Below are 26,816 nucleotides of genomic sequence, written 5' to 3'. Positions count from 1 at the left end.
TTATTATTATTATTATCCTCATTTAAGTGTGCAAAGACTGCAACAACTATAACAGTTAAACTGGTAACACTTTGCTATAAACCCATTTGTAGCATTTATAAACAATAACCACTTATAAGATAGGCTAGAAAGATTTTGATGTCTGTACAAATATACAGTGCTGCCCCTAGAAGAGTTTTTCAGTTTTTTTTTTATTTTTACCACATCTAAACAACTCAATAACATCTAAAAAGCTGCTTGTAATGATGATTTCATGATTAGCGAAAGAAAAACTATCTAAACCAAAATTATAGGAGGTCTGCAATATTTTAGATGTTGTTTTGGGTTGTTTTTGTGACCTCTTGGATGAATCATAGATGCTCTCTTGAAGTAATTTTGGTTCACCAGCGTCAACCAAAACCCTAGAAATGTCTTTCTAATACTTTCTTGCTTTTTGCTGTCTGTAAGGTTACATCTAAGAGACTTCATCATTCTGGCAGAATTCAGCCTGTAATTGAAATTAGCCAAAAAAGATTGTTTGATCACACTTAGTTCATGTTTACACCACTGTGGTGATTACTTTTTCACACAAAGCTGGGTTGGCTTATAAATGGCTTTGTTCTGTAAATGAAATAATTATTTTTAAACAACTATTTGTATTTATTCAGCTGTCTTTGCATCAGCCTCTATTTGATGACCTGAAATATTTAAAATGGACAAAACCAGAAAAGAAATATGTCAAAAACTCAACAGCACTGTATTTTTGCTTTGTTCTATTAAATAAAATATCCCTGTGGGTTTTACGGTTGATTAAATATAAATAGACAGTAGAATATAAAGAACTATAAAAGTATAAAATAAAAACATCAGTTTTACTTTAAATGTACTATGTGTTTTTTGCAGCTAAATTATGAATTTTAAAGCCAATTCCTGAATGTTTATGAATTTCTTTTAAATGCTCAAACAGACAGAAGTCAAAGTGTTATCAAGAGTCCCCTTCATTTGTTCCCTGTTAGCCTTGAGGATCAGTTACAGTGAATGTAGCCCGTGCAGCATTACTTGAAATGAGTCACCATGCAATCGTCTAGCCACTAACCTGACAGTTTTTCATGTTAATGAATAAAACACTGTGCAAATGGGTAAAGAGACATTCACTGTAAATATTGTTTCAGAAGCATAAATCAGGGGTTATTTTGTGGTTTCAGATTGCTGTGTAGTCAGTTCAAGGATGAAGTCCAGATGCTTATTCTAAAGCAGTAGGTAGCGTTACAAAAACTAGAGTGAATTTGATGAGAGGAGTCTCTCTCCCTACCAGTAGCGGATCCCCTAGTAGCCCCACCCTCCCCTTTATCCTCCCCTTTCTCCCAGCATTGCCCTAAGCTCCCAGCAGCTTCTTGACAAGGTAGCCTGGCATGCTGTAGAGGAAGAGGCCGATCATGATGAGCAGCAGCAGGGCCAGCACGATCTTGATGATCAGCCACTTGTAGCGGTTGCACACCAGGTAGCGGATGGCTTTCAGCGGGCTCAGGAACCACAGGAAGGTGGTGTCTGGGCGACTGGAGGCAGGTTCGATGGGATGGAAGTGGGAACGTTGGAAACAACATGCAGGTGGAATGGGCGGGTTGGAGGAGGAAGGGGGTAAAAAAGGGATAATGAAGATAATGAAGAACACAATGAAGCACAGGGGCAGAAATGGGAGAAAGAGAAAGCCGTAGTTAGTGCACTGAACGCAATGCTGCAGTTGTGAGTCGTTTAGGTTACTCACAATCTAATGATTCAGAGGAACAAAAGCACAAATCACAGTCAAAGCTTTACAATAATGGTTGGTAAAAATGGGTAGATGGGTGGAAAAATGCACGGATGACTGAGCAACAGCTCCAACAGCTGGCATTGTTTCTACACGCCTTACTGGCAGCTAAACAAATGCAGACCAACACACCCAAAAGAGAGCTGATTCAGTCTAAATAATTGCCTTTTATAACTTTATCTCATAATCATCATAAAAAGCTGTTAAATTCACTGCTTTTCAGTAACAAGTGTTTATTTATCATTATGTTGAAATGAAATAATCTACAAAATAATTCAGTTTAAGGAGTTAAATGTTTTTCAAGTTTGTGACCCTGCAGTGAGCAAGGCTTCATAAGAGGCAAACATTTCATTTTGCTTCTTACAAGCAGTGCACATTTCAGTTAATACTCCAAAGTCAGACGTGCAAATTGAGACAAATGCCAAAATTCCGTCACATAGTTAAATATTAGACATGACAAGTTTGGAAGGGTTCCCAGGATCTCTTTAAAGAAAATTGCAGCACAACTTAGGTTTGCAAAGCTGCATTTGAATGAATCCCAATACTAAGGTTAAACCAAAGCAAAGATTTTTGGCCAAAATCCATGGCACCTAATAAAAAGCAATACCCAGGTTCCTTCACTCCAACTGTAAAGCACAGTGGAAAATGATTTGAGCTTGGTTTGCTGCCAGAGAACATGTGGACTTTGCATCTTTCTAATAGCAGAAGTATGGCTGACATTTGGTCAAGAAGGCAGGAGAGCTATCCAAACAGAAGAGTCCATTCACAACAACGTAGGAAACTAATAAAATCATTTGTAGGTTATTGATTCTTAAGTTGGTTCTAGTAGTTATTAAATTATGGGGCTTACTTTGCTTTTCACAAATGACTTTTCTATTTTAGTAGCAATATTAAACCTGCTGTCTGTTTTGCTTACTTGTAGTTAAATCACAATAATTTTAGAGTCAGGTATGTCAAAAACCCAGAATTAATAGGGTGCACTTTCTTTTCGCATAAAAGAAACCTGAGAATACTTTTTATTTCGCAGAGGAGCATCCTTACAAACCAAACTCTTTTGTGACCCTGAAACACTCCACTCCTTTTCATGAACCATTTATCCAACACTTTACTTAAAACACCTGTTCCAAATCAGTCAGGTGGCTACACATGAGATGTACAATGGCACTTGTTGACAAGAGACACTGAAACAAGAGACAAGAGACAGTATGAGTGAAGACTGATCTAATTCTAAGGTAGAGGGAGACAAAAGTTGGAGACAGCAGAGAAAACAAGACAAGAGGAGATAGTAAAGACAGCTGAATCCATCAGAGACAGTGAAGAGGGGGCAGAGGCTACCAGCGCATCAGGCCCCCAGGATCTTCTTGACAAGGTAGCCAGGGATGGAGTAGAGGAAGAGGCCCAGCATGAGCAGCAGCAGTATCAGCCCCAGAGCCTTGAGGATCAGCCAGCGGTAGTTGTGCCAGATGAAGTAACGAAGTGACTTCAGAGGGCCCAGAAACCACATTAGACTCGTATCCGGGCGGCTTTTCAAAAGAAAGCAGGGGGAGGAGGAAGGACAGGAGCGCCGGTGAGGCAGAGAGTAAAGGGAGTAAAGGGTGAGTTGTGTGCACAAAAAAAGAGGGGAAGGGACGAGGGGAGGGGAAGAGACAGGGACACAGTTGAAGACATGGTAGGAGGAGAAACGAGTGTGTAACAGTGGCCTTTTTAACAGTGCAGAAAGCAGTGTTGGTAAAAAAATAAATAAGAAAAAAATCATCTGGAATTTGATTTATGACACACTGCTTATTGCACATCATGAATGAATGTCCAAAAAAAGGAAGGCTAAAGAGACCTTTGAGTGTAGTTGCAGAAAAGGATCCACACACTTTCTAACTGGAAAAGCCAGTGTTTGTACTGTATTTGTAAAAAAAAAAAAAAAAAAAAATTCCAATGAATTTGAGTCTTACTTTGGTTTCTCCAGTGGGTCCGGCTCATTTCTCCCCAGTCCCACAGGACTTTTCTCTGCTTCCTCTGCAGTGACAAGGTGAAGCTCAGCCTCAACTTTACCCTGAAAACACAACATATATATTTTTTTCCTTTTACAAATATGGATAATAATTTTAAAGTATTTTACAAAAAAATGGCTAAGATATGAAAAAAGACTTTTTAGAAAATCTTTTCAGAAACCCTTCTTTTGCCACAACCATTTTCCACTTTAATAGTTATTCTATCCTCTCTACCTTCAATTTTCCATTTTGGTTCACCTATAGTGGCTATTTGAAATAGAAATAGAAATGCCTATTTCTAGCTATTACTTTATGAAGTCTCTGTCATTTCTGAAGACGATGATGTTCTTACTGTGAGCTCCATCTCGTCGTTCTCATCACGTGCCACAAAAGGCCACCAGCCTTTGACCCTTTTCTGCTTGAAGATAGAAATGGTGGGAAGTTCTTGTTCATTTCGGATCATGTCGAGGTTGCACTGCTTGGCTGTCTTTGCGCCGCGGGGGAACCTGTTCAGGTCCAGCTCAATAGCCCCTGGAAAATGGCGATATGAACAGCAGTCAGATGTCACTCTCAGATAAATTAGTTTGCAGGAACAAATATTCCTGCCCCTTCAGACTGAGTAAAATCCTTGGGTGCATCTCTTGAGTAAGTCCAGAGAGTTACGTCTAAACATATCCCACTCCAACAGCAAGACTGAAATAATGTCCCAACAGCATTTCAATCTAAAAAGTCAAAGCATGACTCGGTGCTCTACAACTTGCTCTAATAAAAGAGAATAATCATCAGCCCTTACCGAGAAAGTCATCAGCAGAAAAGTGGTCGGCGTCCCAGACCTGCATCGTGAGACGAGGAGGGATCTTGTATTCAGTCTCGTCCCAGGAGAACATGGACTCTTTCTTAGAGATGATGATCTTCTCTTCAGCCACAAGGTAATCGAACGGGAAGACGAAGCGCCAGTTGAAGTTGCCCTCACCAGTTAGGGAGTGGTAATGCACGTCTGTGTCCTGTTTGTCTTCCTGCTGCCCTTTCAGCCATCTTTGGAAACAGTGAAACGAAAAGGAGTGAGGCAGGTCTCCAAAGCAGTATGACATGTAAACAGATTTTGCTGTTTGATTATAAAGATCATGCATGTAAAAACTTGCAACAGTTGGTTAGTACATCAGCTTAGTGATTGGGATAAAATTTGTTGCGGTACTTGACAATTTAGATTTGTTAAATGAACCAATCCAATACAGAAGGTAGAAGAAAGGCAATTTTAGTAGTCTAAAATCACAGCATGTGGCTCCTAAAGCTTAAATCAGATTTAACGTCTTCATCATAGTGTCAAATATAGTCAATAAAAAATTTCAATTTAAAAATTTGCTTAGGAAGGTGTATTTAAAATATTGTTTGACAAAATTAAAGCTTCAAATATAAAAGTAGCTGTTTTCATTAACAGTTGAGTGAGACTGGCTTCATGAGTCAGGGGGGCAGAAGAAGAGCTGCTCTCTCAGTTCTCAAAAACACCAATAGGTAGATCAATTTTCTGCCATCTTTGAAGAATCTTGATGAAACAAAGTGGTTTGATTTGGTAACTGAGATGCTTATAACAGGCTGGGCAATAGGTGGAGGCGAGAAACAGCACCAGGAAATGTTATTTCGGATAAAGTGGGAGGTAACCTTGCTTACATCTGAAACATCCAGGGTTCCAACACATTTTCTGTTTGAAGATTTTAGACGTTTCAAGACTTAAATTTTATTCCATTTTCTCTCTGTGTTTAAAGTGTAACTGTAAATATTTAATTGGATTTGATTTTTTTTGTTGTTATAGTGTGTGGGGCTTAGAGTTATTAGTAGCACCAGAGATGCAGCATCCCGTGGTTAAACATTAAACTATATAAACATGCCTCTGTTGGCAGTGATGGTTTCTCATATGGGTGACATCGTGACAGGGGACGGCATAAATGCTGCAGGTTATCCCCGAGTGTCATGACTTTCATACTTAATATTGAAATCATAAAAACTACAAATATTTGTGTCACAATCACAGTTATCACAAAAAATTACATTATTCTCAAGGCAGTAAACTCATAATCTTAAGAAAAATCAAACTAGAACAAATCCCGCTTTTGTTTTCCCTTCATTTTTTTTTCTTATAATTACAGATTTTATTTATTAAAAATGCCACCAAGAGTTGACTTTCTTTCTTCAAACTTAAATCCATACATGATGGCAATTCCACTGTCCCAGTCTGCATTGGAACCCTAAACATCACAAGATGTGCTTTTGTTATATCTACGATGATTTTGCTTGGCCGGCTGCTGAAATGATTTAGGATGTTACACTGTGTGTTACGGTAAAGTCAAGGGGCAACGGATTCAGAGGTGAAATCAGCTGTGGTAAAACCGGCTATTGTGAAGAGTGGCAGGAGTGAGGAGGCAGCAAAAATTACATAAATTATTTCTTATTTTCAAATCCAGGCTGCAGAAATGACATCATTCGAGCATGCATACAATGACCAAGCACTTTATTAGGGACACATGGAAAATGTTGCTGGTTTCCTTAAATAAGAAGATGAAGAAAACTTTTAGGCACTTTGACTGTTGATTGAGCAGAGCTAATGTGAAAAATTGGCGGTTTCTAACTGCATTGTGAGAAACAGTACTGCAGGAGGAAATACTTGATTAATGGTGAATGACTAAACTGGTTGAGGCAAATAATTAGATTTATTAATCAAGACAGCAATTAAAAAAAAAAAACAGGATGTAAGCTAAAAAATATTCTGATTTCCAAATTTGCTTTAGAATTCAAACATTGAAACAAAAAGTCAAGACTTTTTGCAGATAAAATATACCTGTGTTTACATATGAGTATCATTGTAGAGTTTACCATATTGCAGTTTCTACGTAAAGAAGGACTCTTGAGGTATCAGTGCAAAAGTGATACATCAGATCTCCTTCATGTCCATCAAGATAGTTGTAATTTTTATTTTTAAGCAGAAAAAAGAGGTGCCCAGTATGAACATGTTGCTCCAAATAAAGTGCCTGGTGAGTGTACAAGAAAGTATGCTTCCATGCAAAACATTTTTTCTTTTTCAAATTAGAAAATTAAAAATCCCCTTAAATATAGCTGCAGTAGAGGACCAAACCACTTTAGAAATAAATAAATAAATTAGAGCAGATATATCCCCACTTGATTCTGGAGTGAAATTCAGGCTGGGCTGAAACATTTCACACAGCTACTCTGCAGCTTGATCAGAGTTCAGACTGTCAGACAATTGTTGTTTTGGATGCACTCTAAAGGGAAATGTAACAATATGCCAGAGTAAAAAAACAAAACAAAAACTTTTTTCTTCTTTGACTTCTGAGATTTTGCTGCAGTCGTTATGAAACTTCATGATTTATTTTTTTATTCTTAAACTAAAAACAACTTTTCTCAGACAGCTAAGGGCAAAGATATTATTCTACTTTAATGCATGTATCTGGCTGGATAATCTGAAGTGCTTTCGGGAATGAGTGTGTGTCAAAGGTTGTATGTGTCTAAGAGGCTCCATGATGACCTGGTGACCTGACAATACTACAGCCGCCTACTGACACTGTAAATAATTAAGCTTGTAAAAATTATACAAATCTAGGTGCGTCACAGTAGGTTTAGTTTGCGTTAAATTACTCTCTTCTTAATGTAAAATGTCAACATGCATCGAGGTTTGGTCCTTACTGCAGTACTTTTTCAGTAGGAATTGCTTTTTGTTGTGTTAGAAAAAGTGGTTGCAACAAGCAATTTTGCGTGCGCCACGTAGCTTTACAGCAGGAAGAGTCACAGAGAACTTAATCAAGGTATTTGGGAGCAGAGAAGCAAGGAATTTCCGCGAGCCATGCGATGGAAAGGTGTGTTTACCCCCTGACATAGATGTCAGACATCTTCTCTCCTGTCAAGAAAGCATCGTCCTCTAGAATTACGTCATCAGTGTTCCAAATAATAACACGGAGCTCAAAACTAGACACCGGCGGAGTTTTAACCGGAGAGGAGAGAAAAGACAACAGACAGGAGACACGCCACAAACAACAGAGACGTGACACAATCACGCACACAGAAAAAAGAAAAGATGGAAACAAAACAAAAAAGAAATAATGGTTAACAGTAAAAAACACATACAGCTCACACCCACGGGACGAGGCCAGGCTGCCTTATCCCGCCGTACCTACCCCCTCACAAATATGTCACTGGACTTTTCCCCAGTGAAGTAATCATCGTCTTCCAGTATTACTTCATCAGTATTCCAAATAATCACCCTGAGCTCATATCTAGTAAGAGGAGGAGGAACACATACAAATGTAGTTGCACTTATGTTTAATGTTAAAATTTACATACAAAAGCTGCATTTGACACAACTAGTAAAAAAAAAAAAAAGAACTCACCTGAATTTAAGCTGGAATAAATATTGTTCTGTTAAATACTTTGAAAGCCCTAAATAAATCTCTTTTTGACTGAATGGTCATCAGGACAATAATAAGAAGTAGAATTTATAAAAATTCAAGGTAACATTTGTTTATTGTTCTCAGCACCTACCTCTTTGGTTTCCGTGGTGATATGTCAATTGCAGGCCCAGGAGCGGGCATGTCCATCGGAAACATGTCCACCCACATCTCAAGTCGGCCCTTTAATAGAAGAGAAAAGGAATCTGTAACGACCAGAGTGGTTTTATTTACAGCCTAGGACCAATCGATTCAATCCCACCTGTTCGATTCCAGGTTTGTCCGGGTTCAGAAGAGGTCTGGTCTCCACATGTTCGGGAACGAGCTTGCAGCCGACTCTAGGGATCTCCTCCCAGTGGTTCAACACGCTCAGGGCTAAATGCTCCTCCGTTTGCTTCTTCAGACCTGCACGATCAATGCAAATGCGAAAGAACAAACTGAAGAGCGAAAACGCTAAAAAGCTGAAAATCGCGCACAATTTTAAGACAACACGCTGAATAATGTTTGAATTGTAATTCTGAATATTGCACCAAGCAGTTGTAGAAGTACTTCCATTGATCTCACAATTTTAGAAGAGAGATTCATTCTTACCATTTTCATCCTCTATTTCTGTTGCTCCAGTAAAGATTCGATTTGCGACTTTGACTTTGCCTCCCGGCCCATAATGAGGTCCATCAATCTTCCCTTCCTTGCAGAGCTTAGCTAGGATCTGGCTGGGTTTCATAGGGTCGCGCCAAATGTTGTAACCATGCCTAAAGTCAACAGATAACAGATATTTTTCAAGCTATAAACTCTAAGATTTTGGGCAGAGACCACTTTTTCAACCTGGGTGCAGGGGTTGCAGTTACTTTTCACAAATTTAACTTGTCTAAATATTTGCAATATGGGGAAAATCCACCTATTTTGAAATAAATGCACGTAAAATCTTTAATGAACAACGTTTCTAACTTTTGTTACTGAAACCTGTGTTGTGCTGTAGCAAAAGCACTAGCTTGTGTGTAAGCATAAATGACAAATTGAGTTTTGTTTTCAGGCCTGGTCTGTTAGCTTCTAAGCTAAGATCTTCAGCTACTTTAGGCTTTACTGTTCTAATAAATTACTGTGCTAATACATTTTACATCTGTATTCCATTTTCTACGTGCAAAGAACTGACAACTCCAAACAGCTGAAGAAATAACTCACAGAATAAAGCATACAGCTACTCACATAGAATAGTTGGACGCAATGCCACACGTGGCTCTGAATTTGCTGTAAAACCGATTCTCCAGGTCAATCTTCGTTTCTCCAATCAGGTCGTCTGTGCCGACCAAATCCCAGTCATACACAGACACTGTCAACATCGACTCCATGGGGAAGGTGGCTTCAATGTCAAAGGATCTGACCGTGAAGAAGCAGATACATACTGATGCATTAAAAAAATGCAGAGTTGGGAAAATAATTTAACTATGTCTCACTTCTACCATTTGACTTCAGAAACTACAAGGGGCTAAAAGTAGCTTTTTCTCCACTCACTTGCCAAACACAGGGTTGAGCTGCTTGGAGATGTAGTTCTCTTTGTCTTTGACTTCTGATTTGCCCAGCTTAATGACGACGTATGGATCGGCCTTCCCATTGATATCAGCTGGATGAAGGTCTGTGGCCTGAGAAAGTAAAAAGAAAATTCATTTAAAATGTCTTCTGCATTTTTAAATCGCTCTTGGATCGATTCCAACATCAAGAATGTCACCCACCCTGACCACATAGACCCGGACAAGAACGTGGATGGGGTCGTTATGCGGAATGCTCTGGAACATCCCCATGTTGGGATCATACCCAGCTTCTCTTGTGATCTCCTGAGAAAGTGGTACTTTGTACATACATAAAGAGCCCTGGGTCACAAAGAGATAGACAAATTGTGAGGAAAATGACCCGAGTCAGCAAAGTTACAGACATTTTCGCTCAGAGAGGCAACTTTAGACATTGTATGTTGTGTGGTTCAGAGTCAATTTGTGCATATAAACCATTTGTTTACCAGAAATCCTTCAAGAATTTTGCAATCCTACTTAGAAGTAAGCAAGTTCTTTAAATATTTTGAGGGCCTTTAATTCAAACTTCTATTCAGTCATAATAAGAGATGTATAAATTAGCTGAATCCTGGAAAACAGAACAGACACTGAATCTGTTTCTATTCTCTAAGAGTAAAAAACAGTCTTACTTTGACCTTATTGAAAAAATAAAAATTAATCAAGTCAATAGTTTATTGAATCTAAGCGTCTTTCTGTATGCTTGGTTGGTAGGCATGTTGGTAGGCACTGAGTTCGATCATTATGGCAGCAGCGTCCAAGCTGGTTGAGTCACATATATTTCCACTCTGTGTTCCTACCTTGAATCTGCCTACAATCCTGTCATCATCCAGGGCGTGTTCGTCATCATCTCCCGCTTTTCCTCTGTACAAGTTGAACGTGTGAAGCCAATCCTCAAAGTTGCCATACTCACTCTCCAGCTCTCTGTTGTACACCTGCATGAGCCAGACAGCATGAAAAATTCAAACGTACTTAGCTGTTTGCTGGCTTGCCGCCTGAGAAACTCACCACTAGCTCATCCACTCTTGCTTTAGGGGGCCGCTTCTCTGAGCCGTCCGCAGCTTGACTCCTCTTCTGCTTGGAGCTCTTCTTCTCTTTGAACCTTTCTTTCATTTTGGAGCCTTTTAGGTGGAGGTCGTCGGGTCTGATATCTGATCAGAATGAGAAACTTTTCGGTTCAAATGGAGTCACGAAGAGGATTAGATGTAGAAGTACAAAACATGTTGCGTTCGAAGCATATCGCCGTTTTATCATAAAAAGTACATTTCCCTAAAATGCTGAAGTCAGGTGATATTACCTGCTAGAACATAAAACCAGAGGATATAGACATCCGAGCCTAGAGCAATACATATTGAAGTGTCACACTGACAGAGTTGGTGGTAAATATATGAGTCTCTGTGGCAAGATTTGAAAATCGATGTTTTAAGTAAAACAAAACGCACTGAAGTTTGTGTCTGTAATGTGACAAAATTTGAAAAATGAGAGGGTTGTAAAAATATTTCCCCTGCAAAAACAACCAATGATGGAGAATCAGAATAGCCCTCATTGTTCTAAACAAAAATTAAAGGCAGAAAATGTGCATAAATATGTCAATATCAAAGATTTAATATTTGTCGTATATATCCTGTAAAAGTCAAACACCTGCTGCCTCAGCTGCTATCTCGAGGTCTTCTCTCTCCTCTGCCTCTGCTTGAGCTGCTTCCTGGGATCTGAGGTTCTAGCAGACCAGCGAAAAAAATACAGAACAAGATTAACATCAGAAAAAAAAACATAAAAATGAGTGAACAGAGCTGGAAAGAACAGACTATACAACCTCCTTCAGCGTCTCAATGGAGGCAAAATACTTGGACCACCAGTCCAGCACTCGCTCATCCGTCTCTTCCTCCTCCTCTGCTCCTCCCTTCTTCTTCTTTTTCTTCTTCTTTTTTTCTTTGTCACTCTCGTCTTCGTTCTTGAAAAAGTCACAAAGACATGAATTTATTCCAGATTGTTGTTGGTTTTTCATTCAAGGCTCTGAAACAGTTTACTGCATGCACTCCTGAGCTCATTGGCTGCTAAATGTCTAAGGGGAACTACTCACCATGTCAACTTTTACAACAGCATCAGACATCTGGGCGTTACATAAAACAGCACAAGGGTTAATGCACAATGGGTGATACAGGAATGAACAGCACAAATACAACGACAGGTAAAAAGCATAGGACAAGCAAGGGTAATACTTCTGAGGTCTAAGGAAGTGCATACAGGACAGATATACATGTTTATTTATTCAGCTTGAAGACAGGACAGAAATCCTTACAGCATCCAACTTGACAACTGTGTCCATCTTTCGGATTGGGGGCTCGGCTTCTAGGCTGACGGAGACGTCACCTGCGGGACGAGAGAAGGTGCGGGAAGAAAGGCTGGGTGAGGAGCGAGCTTGGGAGCAGCCATTGGTTAGAACCATGTAGCCATTCATTAGCTTAGCTGGAGGGAAGCCGATGATGAAATACAGCAGCAGCAGTGGGCAGGAGGAAAGGACAATACAGGAGGAGGCATGCAAGAGAGGAACAAGACAAGAAAATAGAGGTAAGATATCCACAAGAGGGATTTTGAGGAATGAAAGTAAGCAGAAAAAGTCATTAAAACAGAGACACGAAGTTGAATCAAAGTATGCTATTACTTATTGTTTTATTGAGTATAAAAATGTCAACTTGGAAATACAAGAGGAGCTGACACCAATAAATACTAGGGATCCTTTAGGCTGTAAGTACCTGCAGTGGCCCAATTGTTGCAGCTTTTGTCTGGAGGACTGTAGATAAAATGTCTGAGAGTGGAAACAGCGTGGGACCCCACCAGGATGTAGCGTCCGAATGCTCTGCAGTCCACCACCCGAATGTTAAGAGGAGGATGGAGAAGCTCATTTTCTGGCAGGTCCTGCGGTAACAAAATGTCAACATCAAGCTCAATGACTATACATGATGCAGGGTTCCAAAAGCAATGAATAATACTTTAGAAAACAATTAAATTACATGAGAAGGCAATAAGTGAGAAGGTGACAAGTATTGATAAAACAAAAATGTTTGCAGAAAACACATTCCAATACATTAGAAGAGAGAAAAAAAGGCATAAACAGGTGTAAATCTGAAATTGTCCACTCAAATCAAAAGCTGTGGATATGAAAATCAGTTTGAAGGTTTGTAAGGTCTCAGCAGTTCCACAAAAATAATGTGTAATCACCTCTACGTTTCAGTTTGGGTCAAGGAACATCTAAAAGCATCCAGTCGACTGGATGCTTTTAGATGGTTTCCATATGAAACATGATTGTGTAAAAATCCTGCCAATAAAATAGGGACAAGTACATTAAGAGCCTTAAAAGTCAATAATAAAATTTTGAAATAAGTCCTGTAACTGATAGGAAACAAGTGGAAGGAGACCAACACAGGAGTTACATAATTCAATTTCATGTTTCATATGAAAACTCTCTGCAATAACTACAGAGAATGTATAAGGTTCTTTTCAAAGAACCTTATACATAGAACTACAATTGGCTGTGATAAAGGAGGGAGGGATTAACCTTTGCTAAAACAGAAACGGCTTAAACCAAACAAACTTACCACTTCAAACCATTTGACCAGGGTGCTGAAGTTGGGATTCTTCTTGTAGTTCTGAATGAGGGCAGACTGAACTCCTCGACCTGCACACTCAATGTCCACCCGGGGTCGATCAACTTGGGCCAAATTGATCCTTTTCAGGTCCCTTAATCCCCAGAATAATACCTGAATTGGGAAAAAAAGAAGAGTGAGACGGAGGTAACCTGTAAAGCTCAAAACACAAAGTAGGAGGAATAGCTCACCTCTATGCGGTAGCGACTCAGGACGGGACGTATGCCCAGGGGAACAGGGAGGATGGGTCCACGCTCCGAGTCCGTCGGCCCTTCAAGGGGAGGAAGATCAGCCCTGCCTCCTTGACCAACCTAATGTGAGTTGAAAGGTCAGATTTCAAGATTTTTTTTTTTTTTTTTGCCCGAGGGGCCACTTTTAAGCATAACTGATGAAATTAAAAGAACAATCCTGGAACCACCAGCAATTTAAGTCTACTATTAACAATGCTCTACTATTTTTGATACAAAGTGTTCAAATGTTCAGTTAGAGTTATTCTCGCTACGTGTCATTTTGCTGCTACTTGCTACGTAACCCCCCAAAATAATGGAAGTGTTATATTTGTTTAAGACTGTATGTATGCACCCAATTCTTGTTTTTACGTTCATTGTACATGTATGTCTTATGCTATCGTACTCCTGAAAAAGAATCACAGTTAAAAGTCCTACATTATTAGTTTTTTCCAAAATTCTATCTTAAAAACAATCAAGAAGTGTGAAGAAGTGAAAGTGAAAGGATATACAACACTGAAATAATTAGGAGAGCAAGATAAATTGAAATGGAAAAAACAAAAACAAAGGGAGTTTAAAGAGGACCTTTATTTGAGGAACAGCAAAGTCATGGACAGCGATTAGAGCTCGCCTGATCTCCTCTGCATCAAAAGGTATCTGTAAGAGGTAGTAGTCAAAAGACAAAAGGCTTGATTTAAGGGGAAAATAGTCATAGTGATGAGGATGGAAGAAAGTTAAGGAAGGATTTTTACAACAAAAATGGAAAAGGAATCTTATCAAATTTCTAAAATGAAAATCTGTGATCTCACAAGTAGCATCTTTAAGCAGCATGGTTCACTGTGTTTCCTCTGTTACCTGCAGTAGCTCGAAAGCAGCCAGCAGCTCTCCTGCAATGCTGTTCCCTCTGTATATCTGGTAATACTCCAGCTGTGGGGGGAACCTCGGTGGTCCGTAAGGCTCGTCACGCATCTTAATAATGGGCTTTGCAAACGTCCGACCTATAAACTCTGCCTTACCCTGTGCACCACATTGTGTGACATAACAGTGAAGAAAAGTTGAGGGGATCAGGGAAGGGGATTAGACACAGGTCTGGGTGCAGTTACCAATATCAGCCACTTGGTGTCACTATTTAGCCAAAGTGGTGCAATGCTGGAATATTGTTCAGTTACTGATAGTACAACTTGTAGTAGATTTACATAATCATGATTAAATATTTACAATATGAGTGATACATAAGTTATAACATGAGTACTCTATTTAGCAAAAATAAGTGAGAACATAAATGTAAAATATGCAGAAAAAAAACAAGGGTGGACAGACAGAAGGAATGAGGGATGGAAAAGCAGAGATTTTAGTTTGAACGGCTACAATCTTCAGCTATTTTCATTGTTTCACAGGTATATATATATTTTTATAGCTTAGCATCAAATCAAAGGATCTTACCACAGTGTCTTGGTCATAGAACTCAACAACAATGATCGGAGGGTCGTCTCTGAGCTCAGTAGCCTCTCCGAACAGCTCGACATCATCAAACACCAGCAGTTGGTCCCACGTGGGGCAGAGCGTCTCATTTAGAACCTGCGGCACACACCAGCCCGGTTTGCACGTGAATCGATACAAAAACTCACACAGAAGTTAAGACCGCTGTTACCTCAGTAACCTGGCTTTGTGAGGAGAAGAAAACCCGAGCGAAGGGGTCTGAAAGCCCACTGCTGTCAGCCGCAAACAGACTGCGGGCCTGGTACATGTGAGCTCGGAGCTGAAACACCTGCTTCACTGGTGAAAACAATAAACACGGAGCTTTTACTTTTTATTCCGACACATTTTTTTCTGCATCAAGAAATTGATCCTCTCTTTAAAAGTTGGTTGCTAAACTATTCAAAGACAACAGATGTGATGAAAGTTTAAAAACAGCTTAGCAGAGCTCACAGTTTTCCATTTTCACTAATTACAGACTACTTACTGTCGTAGACGAGGGTGACTGGAGGAAGCCCGTGGCCCATTTTGGTGGCTCTGATCTCTTCGAAACCATTTGGGAGACCATGTAGGAAGTTCTTCCGGCTCTTGTTGAGGCCGAGCCACAGATATAACTCCAGCTTAGCCTGGACTGTCCAGCCAGCAGGGCCAAACCCCTTTTTACCAGGCAGCTGTGGGGAGAGGTTATAACAATGAATGTTACTAATGTGAAGTCACTAAAACCTAAAGCCCCCACAAGAAAACTACTGCTGTCAGTAACCAATTTTGCAAGATTTTATGCAAGCTTTTAAAAATCTTCATATTTTTCAATATATTCTGTCTCTTTTGTTATTTAAGTGATTTCACCACTCTTCATAGGAGAATGTGTGGGAGTTCATTTAGTTTGGTTGGATGCCAAAAATGAAGAGTCCTATAATGTTGTGTTAACTCCTCCAAATAACTTTTTTAAATTGTTACTGAATAGCTCCTTTTTCCTAATCTGACAGTAAAGCCTTTTAGCCAGTAGGTATTTGGCTTGCATAGAAATTCATAATTCAGCTATGCTTAAAAGCCAGGTAAATTCCAGAAAACCAAGCATTTTAAATAAGCTCTACCAATTCTGCCAAGAAGAGTGAATTAATATCCTGTCAAAATCCTGCCAAAAGCCTTTTATTTATGGCTGCAGAAAGCAGATGGTTGAGTTCTGGCTTGCTAGGAAACAATTAACTAAACATCTGAGGGGCTGTACACATTTGAGTCTGTATGTCTAATATTATGACTCTGAGGTAATTCACAGAAAATACTAACTTTTGCTTATTTCTTTAAGTGTATTACAAACACTAATGTTATTTGTTGCATAGCATCATCAAATGCCCAAATAATCAATTATTCATTGCCATGATGCCTTCATGTTAACCTGTGATCAGATCTTTAATAAGTTAAGAAAGGAGGGTATGGGTGGTGGTACCTTGAGGAAGACTGCTTTGACTTTTCCACAGTCTTTGCCAGTTTCTTCATCCACCACAGAGTACAGAATGTCTTTGGAAGGAATTCGGGCATAGGCGATGCGCTTGTTGTTACTCATCATCCAGATGAAAACATCTGGGATGCTGTGCTGAGGCTGGAAATAATTTAAAGAAAGGAAACTTCAAACTGTCTTGAGTTATTTCCTCACTCGTGATCTATTACAGAGTATCAAGGATTACAGAGAACTGAGTTTCTACCTCGTCGGCAAGGAAACGGAGCCTCTGCAGGAAGTTCTGCGCCAGCTTGAGTTTTTCTTTGACCGTGTTCTTTTTCACTTGTGTGCGAATCTGTTTGGCCTGCTGTCCCATGCTGTCCTGCAGCAGTAAAACGTGATAGCAATGTTTAATGATAAAAAAAAGACCTTTTTATGTAATTTTTCTCCCACATTTTGAGCCTAATGCACACTGAAAATTCAGTGCGATCCTGTAGATGCATGAGGATGACCTACAAGAAATACATTTCTGTTTCATTTACTTGGTACTGCAGTAAGATTAGAAGCTACCGATGCGTTAATTCACTGAAGCTCCCTCCTGTGCTCAAGAGGAATAAATCTTACCATCTCTCTCATGCATGACTTGAGCCGTTCTCGATCAAGCTTAGTTCTGCCTGCCAGGTTCACATCTTTGTTGGCAAGTGTCACATACCGACTGCACCAAAAACAAAAAAACAAAACAAAAAAAACACACACACACACACAGAGAAACATATATTCATAACATATTGGTGTCAGGTTCTCACTGAGAGCATTGTACTGAATACTAACTGAATTTAAAAAAACACAATCAGATCATTAAGTGGAAGAGAAAAAAAAAAAACACTGATGAAATCTGCAGACTGTTTTCAGTGTGAAACCCTTAATGAATGAGTTTGTCTGCTGGAGGAAGATTCTCCAGAGGCAGATAACTGCCTTTTTATGGGGAGATATGTTTTTAACATAGCATGAAAACTAAACTAGCCCATTTTGGTGCAGCCTAAAACAATCATAACATTTCCTCTGCAATCACTGCTGGGAGAAGCTTTCTATAGGGGGCTTACTTACTACTATTGACAATTCTGGTTCTGATTCAAGATGAAGGTAAATTTTTGCAGCAGAGCTGATTACCTGCAGCCAATGCTGAGCTCCTCCAGAACTCCCCTGAGTCTGCGCTCCGGAAAGGCCTTCTCTGTCTTAATGACCTCTTGAACATCATTTAAGCCCTCTTCCTGGTGGAGCACACAAGGAAATAGAGTCAAACAAATACTACTACAATACCTGATGTTTACTAAATGCATTACATTATTATTATTACGCAGACATATAATAACCGTAACACAAACATGGTCAGATTTATATACTAATATATAATGGATATGCATAGGCCCTCACTAATATTTCGTTAAATGTACCATCTGGCATAATTCTTACATAATATTTGACGACACTTCAAAGCAACAAAGTCATAGTTTATTTTAAAAATCAATAGATTTTGTGGTAAAGGACATTGCAGAGATTTAATGCCACAATTTGATTTGAGTTGAGACTGAAGAACTTGGAATTATGGTTCCTATGTTTTAGTATCATTATTTCACCCGCTTTGTGTAAAACAGTCCCTCAGCATGATCTTACCACCACCATGCTTTTAAAGCTTGTAAAGTGTTCTTAGTTTGAAAAGCTCAAATGAATCCTCCAAAAGTTGTTCTTGTTATTACACCTGAAAACCTCAATTTTGGTTTTGTTTGGCTATAAAACCTGTGTGGATTATAGAAAAGCCACAATAAATTCAAAGTTGGACGTACAGTTTTTGCTTTTAGAAATAAATGAGGCTGTATGCCGTATTTTCAGTCCAATCTGGGGAAAAAAAAAATCAACTTCATCAGTAAAAGGCAAGATAATTATGAGATTAATGGCCCTGAGGATCACAGGTATAAATTAGTCACAGAGAAAGAGTTAAACTCACCAACTTGTCTGCAATCTTATCCATCATGTTTGAATTATAAAGCCGTCTCCTCTGATCCTGCCACCAGCTCTTGATGTAGACACATGGCTTCTTTTCAAAGTAGGGTAGATGGAAGTAGTTTCTGTAAAGTTTGGGAAATTAATTTTAAAGTTAAAATTATTATTTTTTAAATTATTTTTCTTTTTAAGTTCCTTCCGGCTTTAGCAACCTCAGACCTGTCTGTGATGAAAGGCTTCATGGGAGGAGTCGAGGAGACTGAGGTGAGGTCCGCATCTTCATCAGCCTCATCCTCGCTGGAGTTTTGGATCAGCTCATTTTCCTCTTCCTGATCCTCTCCTTCCTTCTTTTTCTTCTTCACAGAGGAGGATTTGCTCACACCGTCAATGTGGTTGCCATAATTTCCTGTCGGCAGAGAGTTTCAGGTGATTGAACACGGTTACGGTAGCTATTGATTTTGTGTGAAGACCAAGAGCAGTGTCAAATACCTATTGTGATTTCAAAACTTATCGGTTTGTCACCAATCTTCCTGTCGATCATAGTAGCCTCCAGAAACGAACCAAACAAGAAGAACTCCTCCATTTTCCCTGTGGCACTCTGATGGAAAAATAAGGCTAATAAGCATTTCTATTCTAGAGGAAGGTGAAAAAAAAAACAGTGATGCTGGTTGCTTAGCACCCTTACAAGTATCCACTGAAAAGCAAAGGAGTCTTTTCACCTCTGAGATGTTGGAGACAGGCTCCACCTGAACGTCGGTTGAGCAGATGATTTCAGGCGATGTAGTGTCCAGGATCTCCACGGCTACGGAGATAAGGAGGCGTGCTCTGAAGGACACACCTTCGCCGAGCCCGTCATTTAGGTCCTGGTGCTCGTCCATCAGAGTGTACTGACGAGTGGAGCCGTACATGTTGACCCAGGCTGGACCCAGGGTGGGCAAGAAGCCTGAGGAAGTTTACATTAAAATGAAAAGATTTAAGCTGATCTCAGGAGACAGTGAGATCTACATTCAGTGCATTCAGTTCAAAATCCTTTTATCCAAACTAAAAGTGTGTCATAGGAAAAACAGAGCTTTTTTGACATGTTTATGCATGAATTCCAACCATAGCTAATCACATAGTAAGGAATTATAATGAAATTACTCTGTTTGTTTTGATTATGAGTGGAATTTGAGATATTTCTCAGAAAAATAATGAAAGTCATAAACAGCATAATCATATTGACATTTAACATGTTGTTTTAACTCTTATATTCTGACTATATAATAGTATAATATTTGGTGCCTTGCAAAACTTTGGATGTCCTGATTTGGATGCAAAACAGGGCAGAGGAAATGTTCACCTACATGCTCAGGGTAAACAAGAGTTCAATAAAAATAAGATCCAGGAAAACTTATTTTCCTGGAACTGATAGTTGAGTAATATAACAGGAACCTCTAAAATGTTTGTGGTGGAACTGAATTTTACTTAGGGGTCTCTGGGTAAAGGGGGGCAAATACAATTGCACACAACACTTTTCAGATTTTACTAGTAAAATAAATTTTGAAAAAAAAATCTACTATTTTCCTTCCACTTTCCCTTTTGCCGAGCTGTGCATGTGCAAATTCTTATCAGTTTGGATGCCTTTAGCGATCTTTGCGGAACAGGGCTTGACCTACAAACCACCACATGCTATAAAACTGTGGAAAAATAATGAACATACTCCATCAGCAATCATTTCTAATAAGACAATCGACTTCCATGCTGCCTCTTGTGTCTTGACTGATACCTTTATCACCATCGTTTGAGATCTTCCGTAGATCGATGAAGTGGGTTCCTATGGCAACGTCATTGACCTTATCCGAGTCTCTAATCTGCACCTTGATCCTCTTGCAAAGAGGAGGGAACAGCTCTGTGAAGATGACTTGCTCGTTCCAGATTGGTTCATAGCTGCTCTTCTGGACCGAAGTCTTTCCCTGGAGACATAGAGGAGCATCTTAACACTCAACTCACAGACCGGGGGAAATACACACACAGCTGATCACAATATCACAATACAGTACTCTATGGTGTAATCTATTTTATGTTTCTGGAGGGAACCAAGTCAGCAGCTGATTCTAAGAAAATCACATTTGAGCTTTTCAGATAGCAAAACTGTGAAAACATTTTAGACTGGTTTTCTGAGACAGAAAAAAAATGGATTCAAAAATATTAATTATTTTTATTGCTTCACAATAAGGTGAAAGCAATATAAGATAATCCTAAAATATGATTAAATCATTTAGTGGTCAACCATACTTCAGCTTTTGGGAAGCTGTAAATCTAAACCACATCTGTATGCTTTGCCAGACCTACAGAGTTCTTCACTGCAAATGTTCCCCATGGAGTCATTAAAAAAAAAAATAATAAAGCACTTAAAAAAAGAGAGAAGGAGAAGAAATAAAGATAACCTTTTGCCCAGAAAATTGCACTTGAACATAGGGGTCGACAAGGTCTCTGTTCTCTCCGATAAAGGCCTTTTTCACATTTGCCATGATGCTGGTGTTCATTTTAGGAAGTCCCTCAGCTCTGTGGATCTTCACATAAAATCTTGCCCATTGCCTCTCTGCTGGGATGCCTTCTGGGAGGAGCAGATTTCTGCAGCACAAGCAGAGGCAGAAAAACATATTCAGAGAGCTGACCGCGGAGCACGATTGCATCTATTGTTAAGTTTTCACTCAGAAATTGAAATCTTATAAACTTGAGGCATTCGCAGAGACTGGGTGATTATTGATAAGACAGATTTAGTTTGTGCTTGGAGGGAAATCTTTCAACTATATTCAGTCTTATGAAATATTAGCATAAGTATGGATGCTGCATCTCATCTTGCTTCTCTGTTTGCAGTTGCATTTTATGTGCAGAATATCAATTTGTTATGAAAATATTTGGAGATACTAGTTCATTTTGAGGGGAAATGATACACAGATGTATATAATACATTAATATAAATGAATGATTTTGCATATGCAGCTGACTGCAGCAAGCAGGAGTTTTGATCTTGTGATGAAATCTAGTTTCAAGAGAAAGAAACAACATATCACCCTTCTATGTCGTCCTCATCCGTCTCATTGGCTTTATGCGGCGTCTTGATGTTATCACCTTTCCCGACAACTGCAATGTCACACTTTACATATCCTTTGCACCCCGCTGTGATGTCATCAGGGTCAGACAGGATGGCCCATTTGTGGTAGAACTGGTGTTCTGTGGCAGATGTCAATAGATGCATTTTTAAACCAGCAAAAATGACAAAACATAAAATTCAAAGCAGTGCATTCTTCTTGTCAAACAAGTGTTTTTATAAACTCTTTTGCATACTGACAGCCAGAGTCATCAGCTGCTTCTTACTGGAGATGAAAATGTTAGCTTACCAGGCTGAGAGTAAACCGTCCCAACGTCCATCTTAAAGGTTCCCACCAACGTCCCGCTTCTTAGAAGGTTTTTAGAATGAATAACCTAAGTAGGCACAGAGGAAAGTGAACTAAAAACACAATTATGGAACTGATTTTCACAAGAAAAATTGGATTTTTAAATTTCTTTCTTTTTTTTTTTTAATTCGCACAAAGGTTGGATGAGAAAGAGTTTCTTTAAATATTATGGATTACTAACCGAGAGCTTGATGATCTTGTCAAACATGACGTCTGGTGGGACGTGGAAATCAAAGACAAAATACTGCAGGGAGTAGAGAAACAGGGGTTTTCCATTAAATTTGCAATGTATTTACTCCTGCCTCTAACATCAACAGTACAACATCACACTTTTTCTCTGCTTGGCTCAGATTGGGATGGGCTCGAGAGCCCCTCTGCAATCCTGAGTAGGTACAGGAGCGAATACAGAAAACAGATGATTGATAGTTCTGAGTGCAGACTGTGATTGTTCACAGAGAGCTGCAGAATTCACAACAAGTATCAAAACTTTTCAGTCAAGAACAAAGGGGATTATCATGTCATCTTCACAGGAAATGAGCTTGTTTGAAGTGCAGGGTTCAGTATGCAGGTAAAGGTATGGCCTTGGAAAATATGTGGCAGCAAGGTTACATAGCAGCTAATGTTTATTAGCTGCTATGTAAAAATAAACAGCAAAAATAAACGGAACGAGAAGCTTATTAAAGGCAGGGTCAGTGCAGACAGAGAGTCTGGAGGGACTGATGGAGAGAAGGAAAGCAGGAGTCATAGAGGGATGGAGGGATGAGGTCTGGACTTTGACTAGGCCCTCAGTCTGGAAACTTGTACCACAGAATGACACAAATGATTTTAAAAAATCAATTAAGTTTAGTTGATTTTTATGTTATAAGGCTGAACATTACATGTTTTTCATTTTCCATAAATATGGAAGGATTCAAGAAAATAGCTTTAACTCTTCTGATGAGTTTGACATCTTTTCTTGTCATATTGAATTTTTCAAGGCCTTTCTATTTTTTATGTGCAGTCAGTGGATGACTGCACATGAGAAATTTTGGATTTTACTATATGTTAGTTTACATGAGCTTCTAGTGTAAGAAGATAATAAAGATAAGGGGGTATGTTGCTTTAAATAACTGAAGCAGTCAGCACACATGCTTTTCTAATATTAAAAATGCATAGAAGCATCAACAGACTCTTGCTTTTGCGCATGTTGATTCTAAGGTAAGATTTCCTTGATAGAAATAAATGACAGTAAAGTCTTAGTATAAAAATCAAATCTTGGATAATTTAAATCTCAAATTTAACAGACCCCTAAATAATTTTTAGTAAGAAAACCTGTCAATTATCAAAGTAAAATTGCTTAACTTAGATGGAAAATGAAAAAAAAAGAGAAAGGTAAAAGAAATCCCTTGATTTTCACAATATAAGCTGTGAAAACATAAGTTAATCTACTTGATATACTTAAGTCAATCTTAATGGTAAGGACTCTAAAGACAGTTATTTATTTTAAAAGCATTGCTTTCTAACACAAAATGAAGCAATTAATTTGAGCCATTATTGCCTAAAACATATAGCTTCACTGCTGAAAATTAGGCAATAATATCAATCAATTCTACATGATATTTTTGCCACAAAAAACAAACAACAACAAAAAAACATATCTCTGCAAAAAGCATAAGCCACAGCAATCTCATAGTGAGCACTGGAAACATGAGGTGCTTCCATTTCAACTTCTTTGGCTTCAAGTTTTTCTCTCAGTGGGGATTTTCAGTCAGACTTTGGGAATCGATAACAGACAAACTGTCACTTTCACTCCCTGCAGGGCACAACAAAGAGTCTGGGCTCTGGTACATTCTCCTCTACCCTGACTAATCCTTCCCAGATCCAGCAGAGATTCTCCATCATCACGGGGGGTTGAGCACTCTACACTTCAGCATAATCAATATTTTTTGAGTCCAATCTCAAGCTCAAAGCTAAACTAATCCCTTGTGTTCCTCAGCCTTATCGTAATGTAAAGCAAGATGGTTTATGTGGATGTGTCAGATCACACTTTTTCATGAAGCACAATAAATGGAAAAACAATCGAGGTCTCACCTCATTATAGTACGGACAATTGGTGGACTCCTTCATGGATGTATATTTCTTGTCATCGCCAACTTCCACACACACCACAGGATCCATGTTCAGGCCTATTAGCTGCCGAGCCTCAATCACTGTGATGCTGATCTGATGGGAGAGATTATCAGATCTGGTTACCTAAACAGTACTATTTTCTTTAATAATCCAAATGATCTTCAGTACTTGTAATTGGAAATTTTGCTTTTTTAAGTAAGTCAGATATTTTTGCAGAATTCAGTGATCGGAACTAGTTTAATCGGGTGGTAAATGTTTCTTTGGTTTGCAGTTAAGTTAAGTGTTTTATATAATTGTAAACTTCTGGAGTTATGTAGATATAAGTGATAGTTTGTGCTGAAACAATTCACTGTTGTTTTGGAGTAAACCTTATAAATTCCTGTCTTTTAAGTAGTGCTTGTTGCACTTGATCCTTTGGTCTATTGACTTAAGGAAAGAAATAAATTAAAACCAAAGAGCAAACATTCACTACATTCTTCTGCTTTGTATTCATGGCTGTCTTTGTCATTTTGGTATGTTTTTTGTTTTGTTTAGTGTGACCTTATTTGGCTTTTGATGTGCAAAGAGCGAGAAATTCTCAAAGGAATTCACTCTGAGAAAAGGTGCTGCTGTTTTATTTTTCTTTTTAAAGAAAGAAGGTGGAATCACACACATACACACATTCACACACACAGAGATCAAGGCATGACATCATAACCACTGACAAGTGAAAATAATAACACTGATTAACTTTTCCTCAGCAAGTGGAGTTCATGCTATGATTGATCTTGGACTGTTAGGTAGGTGGTTTGGATTTTATGCCTTTATAAATGCTTTAATAAATAAGTTATATCGCTGAGTTAAAAAAAAAACAACAAAAAAAAAACACTCAGAATATCAAAATGAATGATTTTCATTAGCATCTTTTTTTTTTAGAATGTACCTGAAATCACACTGCATGCTCATTTTATAAAGATTTGCTTAAGCATAGAAAAGAACAGAAATCCAGATGCAATTTGAGAAAATTAACCAGAAAAAGACCCAAGAAGCTGCATACAAACACACCTGATAATCAACGGGCCTCCCGGAGCTCGGTTCCATCTTGATATCTGGCTTTGACCTGAAAGAAAAAGAAACAAAGACATTTTTAAACATTTTAACTGACTAACATTTTCCTTCCTTCGATGTGTAATTGTGCAGAATCAGTTCATTAATCTTAAATCTGCAGAAATGGCAAAAATAATAACTGAGTTTTCAGTTGTCACAAAGTTTCTCTGTTCATAAACGACTTCAATTGAAAACATTTTGATGAAAACAAAAGGCTTTACTTCAAGCAATAAAAAGCAGATATGGAAAAACAACTAATGCGTACTATAATTGGCTGTTTTTCACTGCTTTGACTTCAGAGAAGACGGCTGCAGCAATGCACAGGAAAGAAGGCTGCGTTTAAAGTAACACATTGCAAAGGGTTCCCCTTGTTTCAAGTTTTTCCCTTTTCAATTAAGCAGTTCTTCTACACACCCAATCTCAGACATAATTGCAACAGCACACTACAAAAGAAGCCATGTTTAATAACTTCCCTGCTGTACATTTAAGTGAGCTTATGTGTGTGTGTGTGTGTGTGTGTGGGACTGCTTCAGACCTTTTATTGGAAACATTAGTTGTGACAGCAGTCACTGAGGCCAAAGATATGGTGTCCGGCTCCAGCATTCCAGCAAGACGCATGGCTTTCTTATCCAGATCTTCCATTTCCAGGATGGCTGGTTCATCTGTTTGTGTCATGTAGTGCAACGATCAAACATCAAAAGCATTTTTAAGAGAGATTCTAATTCACGCTATGAATAACGGTGTGTGTTTTACCTCCTCTTTTATGGTCGTCTTTTGAGCTTTTTGCCTTGCCAAGTTTCATGGCTGAGAAAACTCCTCTCCCTGCTCTGTTGCAGAGAATCAAAGAAAAGAGTCATGAAAACGTCTACCTGAGGACGTGATCTGTCCTCAGGTAAACCTGTTTCACATCACACTCAATCAGTTAGTGGACAATTCAGTGGATAAACTTGATAAATGAAGGAAAAAATAAATGAGTTCCTTTATGCACGTCTTTGAAGGTTGGTTGGACATTATGGTCAGGTTGCAATAATTCAGCAGATAAAACAAATACTCCAAAATCCCCAATCACAAAACAAGAGTATCTGGTGTCCTCACGATATTATCTGGATCATATATCACCACAGCAACAAAGACCATGTGATGTCATTGAGAGGGTGACAAATGAGGAGCCTTAATAATTAAAAACGTGGGAAACCGTCCAGTTTGCTTCGGATATGGATACATGTCAGGAAATTAATGAACAGGGTTTCCATTTGTTTCACTCGAGCTTTCCGAGTCAAGTGTGTCAGAGTTCAGCCAAGTTACATTAGATATGATTCCAATGAAATTCTTAAATTGTTATTGCATGGTGTTTTAAAGTACTTTACAATAAAAACTAAGTGAGTACAATTCCGTTAGATTAGCTTCAAGGGAAAGTGCTTACATATCTTTAGACTGGAGAACAGAAGTAAAATTCATTATTTAAAATATCCAGATTATTTTTATATTTATTATTTTATAGAAAATCAAAGTTTACATTTACATCTCACAGGTTTCTCACGTGAAATCATTTCCTATTGAAACAAAATGAAAAAAAAGGACAAATTTTGGTGTAATTTAAACAAATGT

General features: G+C 38.7%; 1 protein-coding gene across 9 annotated transcripts in view; it reads right to left on the bottom strand.

Moving 5' to 3' along the window:
- Positions 1-870: 870 nt before the first annotated feature.
- The window catches only part of LOC106941405 (otoferlin-like), a 39,777-nt gene continuing 13,831 nt past the window's right edge, over positions 871-26,816 (bottom strand). Inside the window, exons 3-45 of one of the 9 annotated variants that reach the window (XM_015024420.1) lie at positions 25,962-26,035; positions 25,744-25,870; positions 25,167-25,221; positions 24,084-24,215; positions 22,195-22,257; positions 21,957-22,041; positions 21,630-21,789; positions 21,000-21,186; positions 20,339-20,525; positions 19,293-19,516; positions 19,063-19,171; positions 18,793-18,979; positions 18,578-18,698; positions 17,743-17,843; positions 17,197-17,287; positions 16,838-16,954; positions 16,582-16,734; positions 15,622-15,805; positions 15,310-15,434; positions 15,102-15,236; positions 14,514-14,675; positions 14,244-14,315; positions 13,623-13,742; positions 13,384-13,545; positions 12,541-12,703; positions 12,087-12,253; positions 11,868-11,897; positions 11,601-11,738; positions 11,429-11,504; positions 10,796-10,938; positions 10,588-10,722; positions 9,956-10,093; positions 9,738-9,865; positions 9,432-9,602; positions 8,817-8,977; positions 8,488-8,630; positions 8,320-8,408; positions 7,956-8,054; positions 4,565-4,806; positions 4,124-4,302; positions 3,733-3,833; positions 3,122-3,309; positions 1,447-1,535 (exon numbers count right to left, since the gene is read on the bottom strand). In XM_015024420.1, the coding sequence (XP_014879906.1) occupies positions 3,129-3,309; positions 3,733-3,833; positions 4,124-4,302; positions 4,565-4,806; positions 7,956-8,054; positions 8,320-8,408; positions 8,488-8,630; positions 8,817-8,977; positions 9,432-9,602; positions 9,738-9,865; positions 9,956-10,093; positions 10,588-10,722; positions 10,796-10,938; positions 11,429-11,504; positions 11,601-11,738; positions 11,868-11,897; positions 12,087-12,253; positions 12,541-12,703; positions 13,384-13,545; positions 13,623-13,742; positions 14,244-14,315; positions 14,514-14,675; positions 15,102-15,236; positions 15,310-15,434; positions 15,622-15,805; positions 16,582-16,734; positions 16,838-16,954; positions 17,197-17,287; positions 17,743-17,843; positions 18,578-18,698; positions 18,793-18,979; positions 19,063-19,171; positions 19,293-19,516; positions 20,339-20,525; positions 21,000-21,186; positions 21,630-21,789; positions 21,957-22,041; positions 22,195-22,257; positions 24,084-24,215; positions 25,167-25,221; positions 25,744-25,870; positions 25,962-26,035 (5,617 nt within the window). In that variant the 3' untranslated portion in view covers positions 1,447-1,535; positions 3,122-3,128. Of the gene's footprint in view, positions 1,536-3,121; positions 3,310-3,732; positions 3,834-4,123; positions 4,303-4,564; positions 4,807-7,647; positions 7,747-7,955; positions 8,055-8,319; positions 8,409-8,487; positions 8,631-8,816; positions 8,978-9,431; positions 9,603-9,737; positions 9,866-9,955; positions 10,094-10,587; positions 10,723-10,795; positions 10,939-11,428; positions 11,505-11,600; positions 11,739-11,867; positions 11,898-12,086; positions 12,254-12,540; positions 12,704-13,383; positions 13,546-13,622; positions 13,743-14,243; positions 14,316-14,513; positions 14,676-15,101; positions 15,237-15,309; positions 15,435-15,621; positions 15,806-16,581; positions 16,735-16,837; positions 16,955-17,196; positions 17,288-17,742; positions 17,844-18,577; positions 18,699-18,792; positions 18,980-19,062; positions 19,172-19,292; positions 19,517-20,338; positions 20,526-20,999; positions 21,187-21,629; positions 21,790-21,956; positions 22,042-22,194; positions 22,258-24,083; positions 24,216-25,166; positions 25,222-25,743; positions 25,871-25,961; positions 26,036-26,816 lie in introns of all 9 variants that reach the window. The other 8 variants (XM_015024425.1, XM_015024422.1, XM_015024428.1 and 5 more) reach the window with 8 other exon arrangements.

Source organism: Poecilia latipinna, unplaced genomic scaffold (assembly GCF_001443285.1).
Source record: "Poecilia latipinna isolate Pla-1442-1.1 unplaced genomic scaffold, P_latipinna-1.0 Scaffold3646, whole genome shotgun sequence".
Classification (NCBI taxonomy): Eukaryota; Metazoa; Chordata; class Actinopteri; order Cyprinodontiformes; family Poeciliidae; genus Poecilia; species Poecilia latipinna.
The sequence above is the reverse complement of the archived record's forward strand: the minus strand, read 5'-3'. Positions and strand labels throughout refer to the sequence as shown.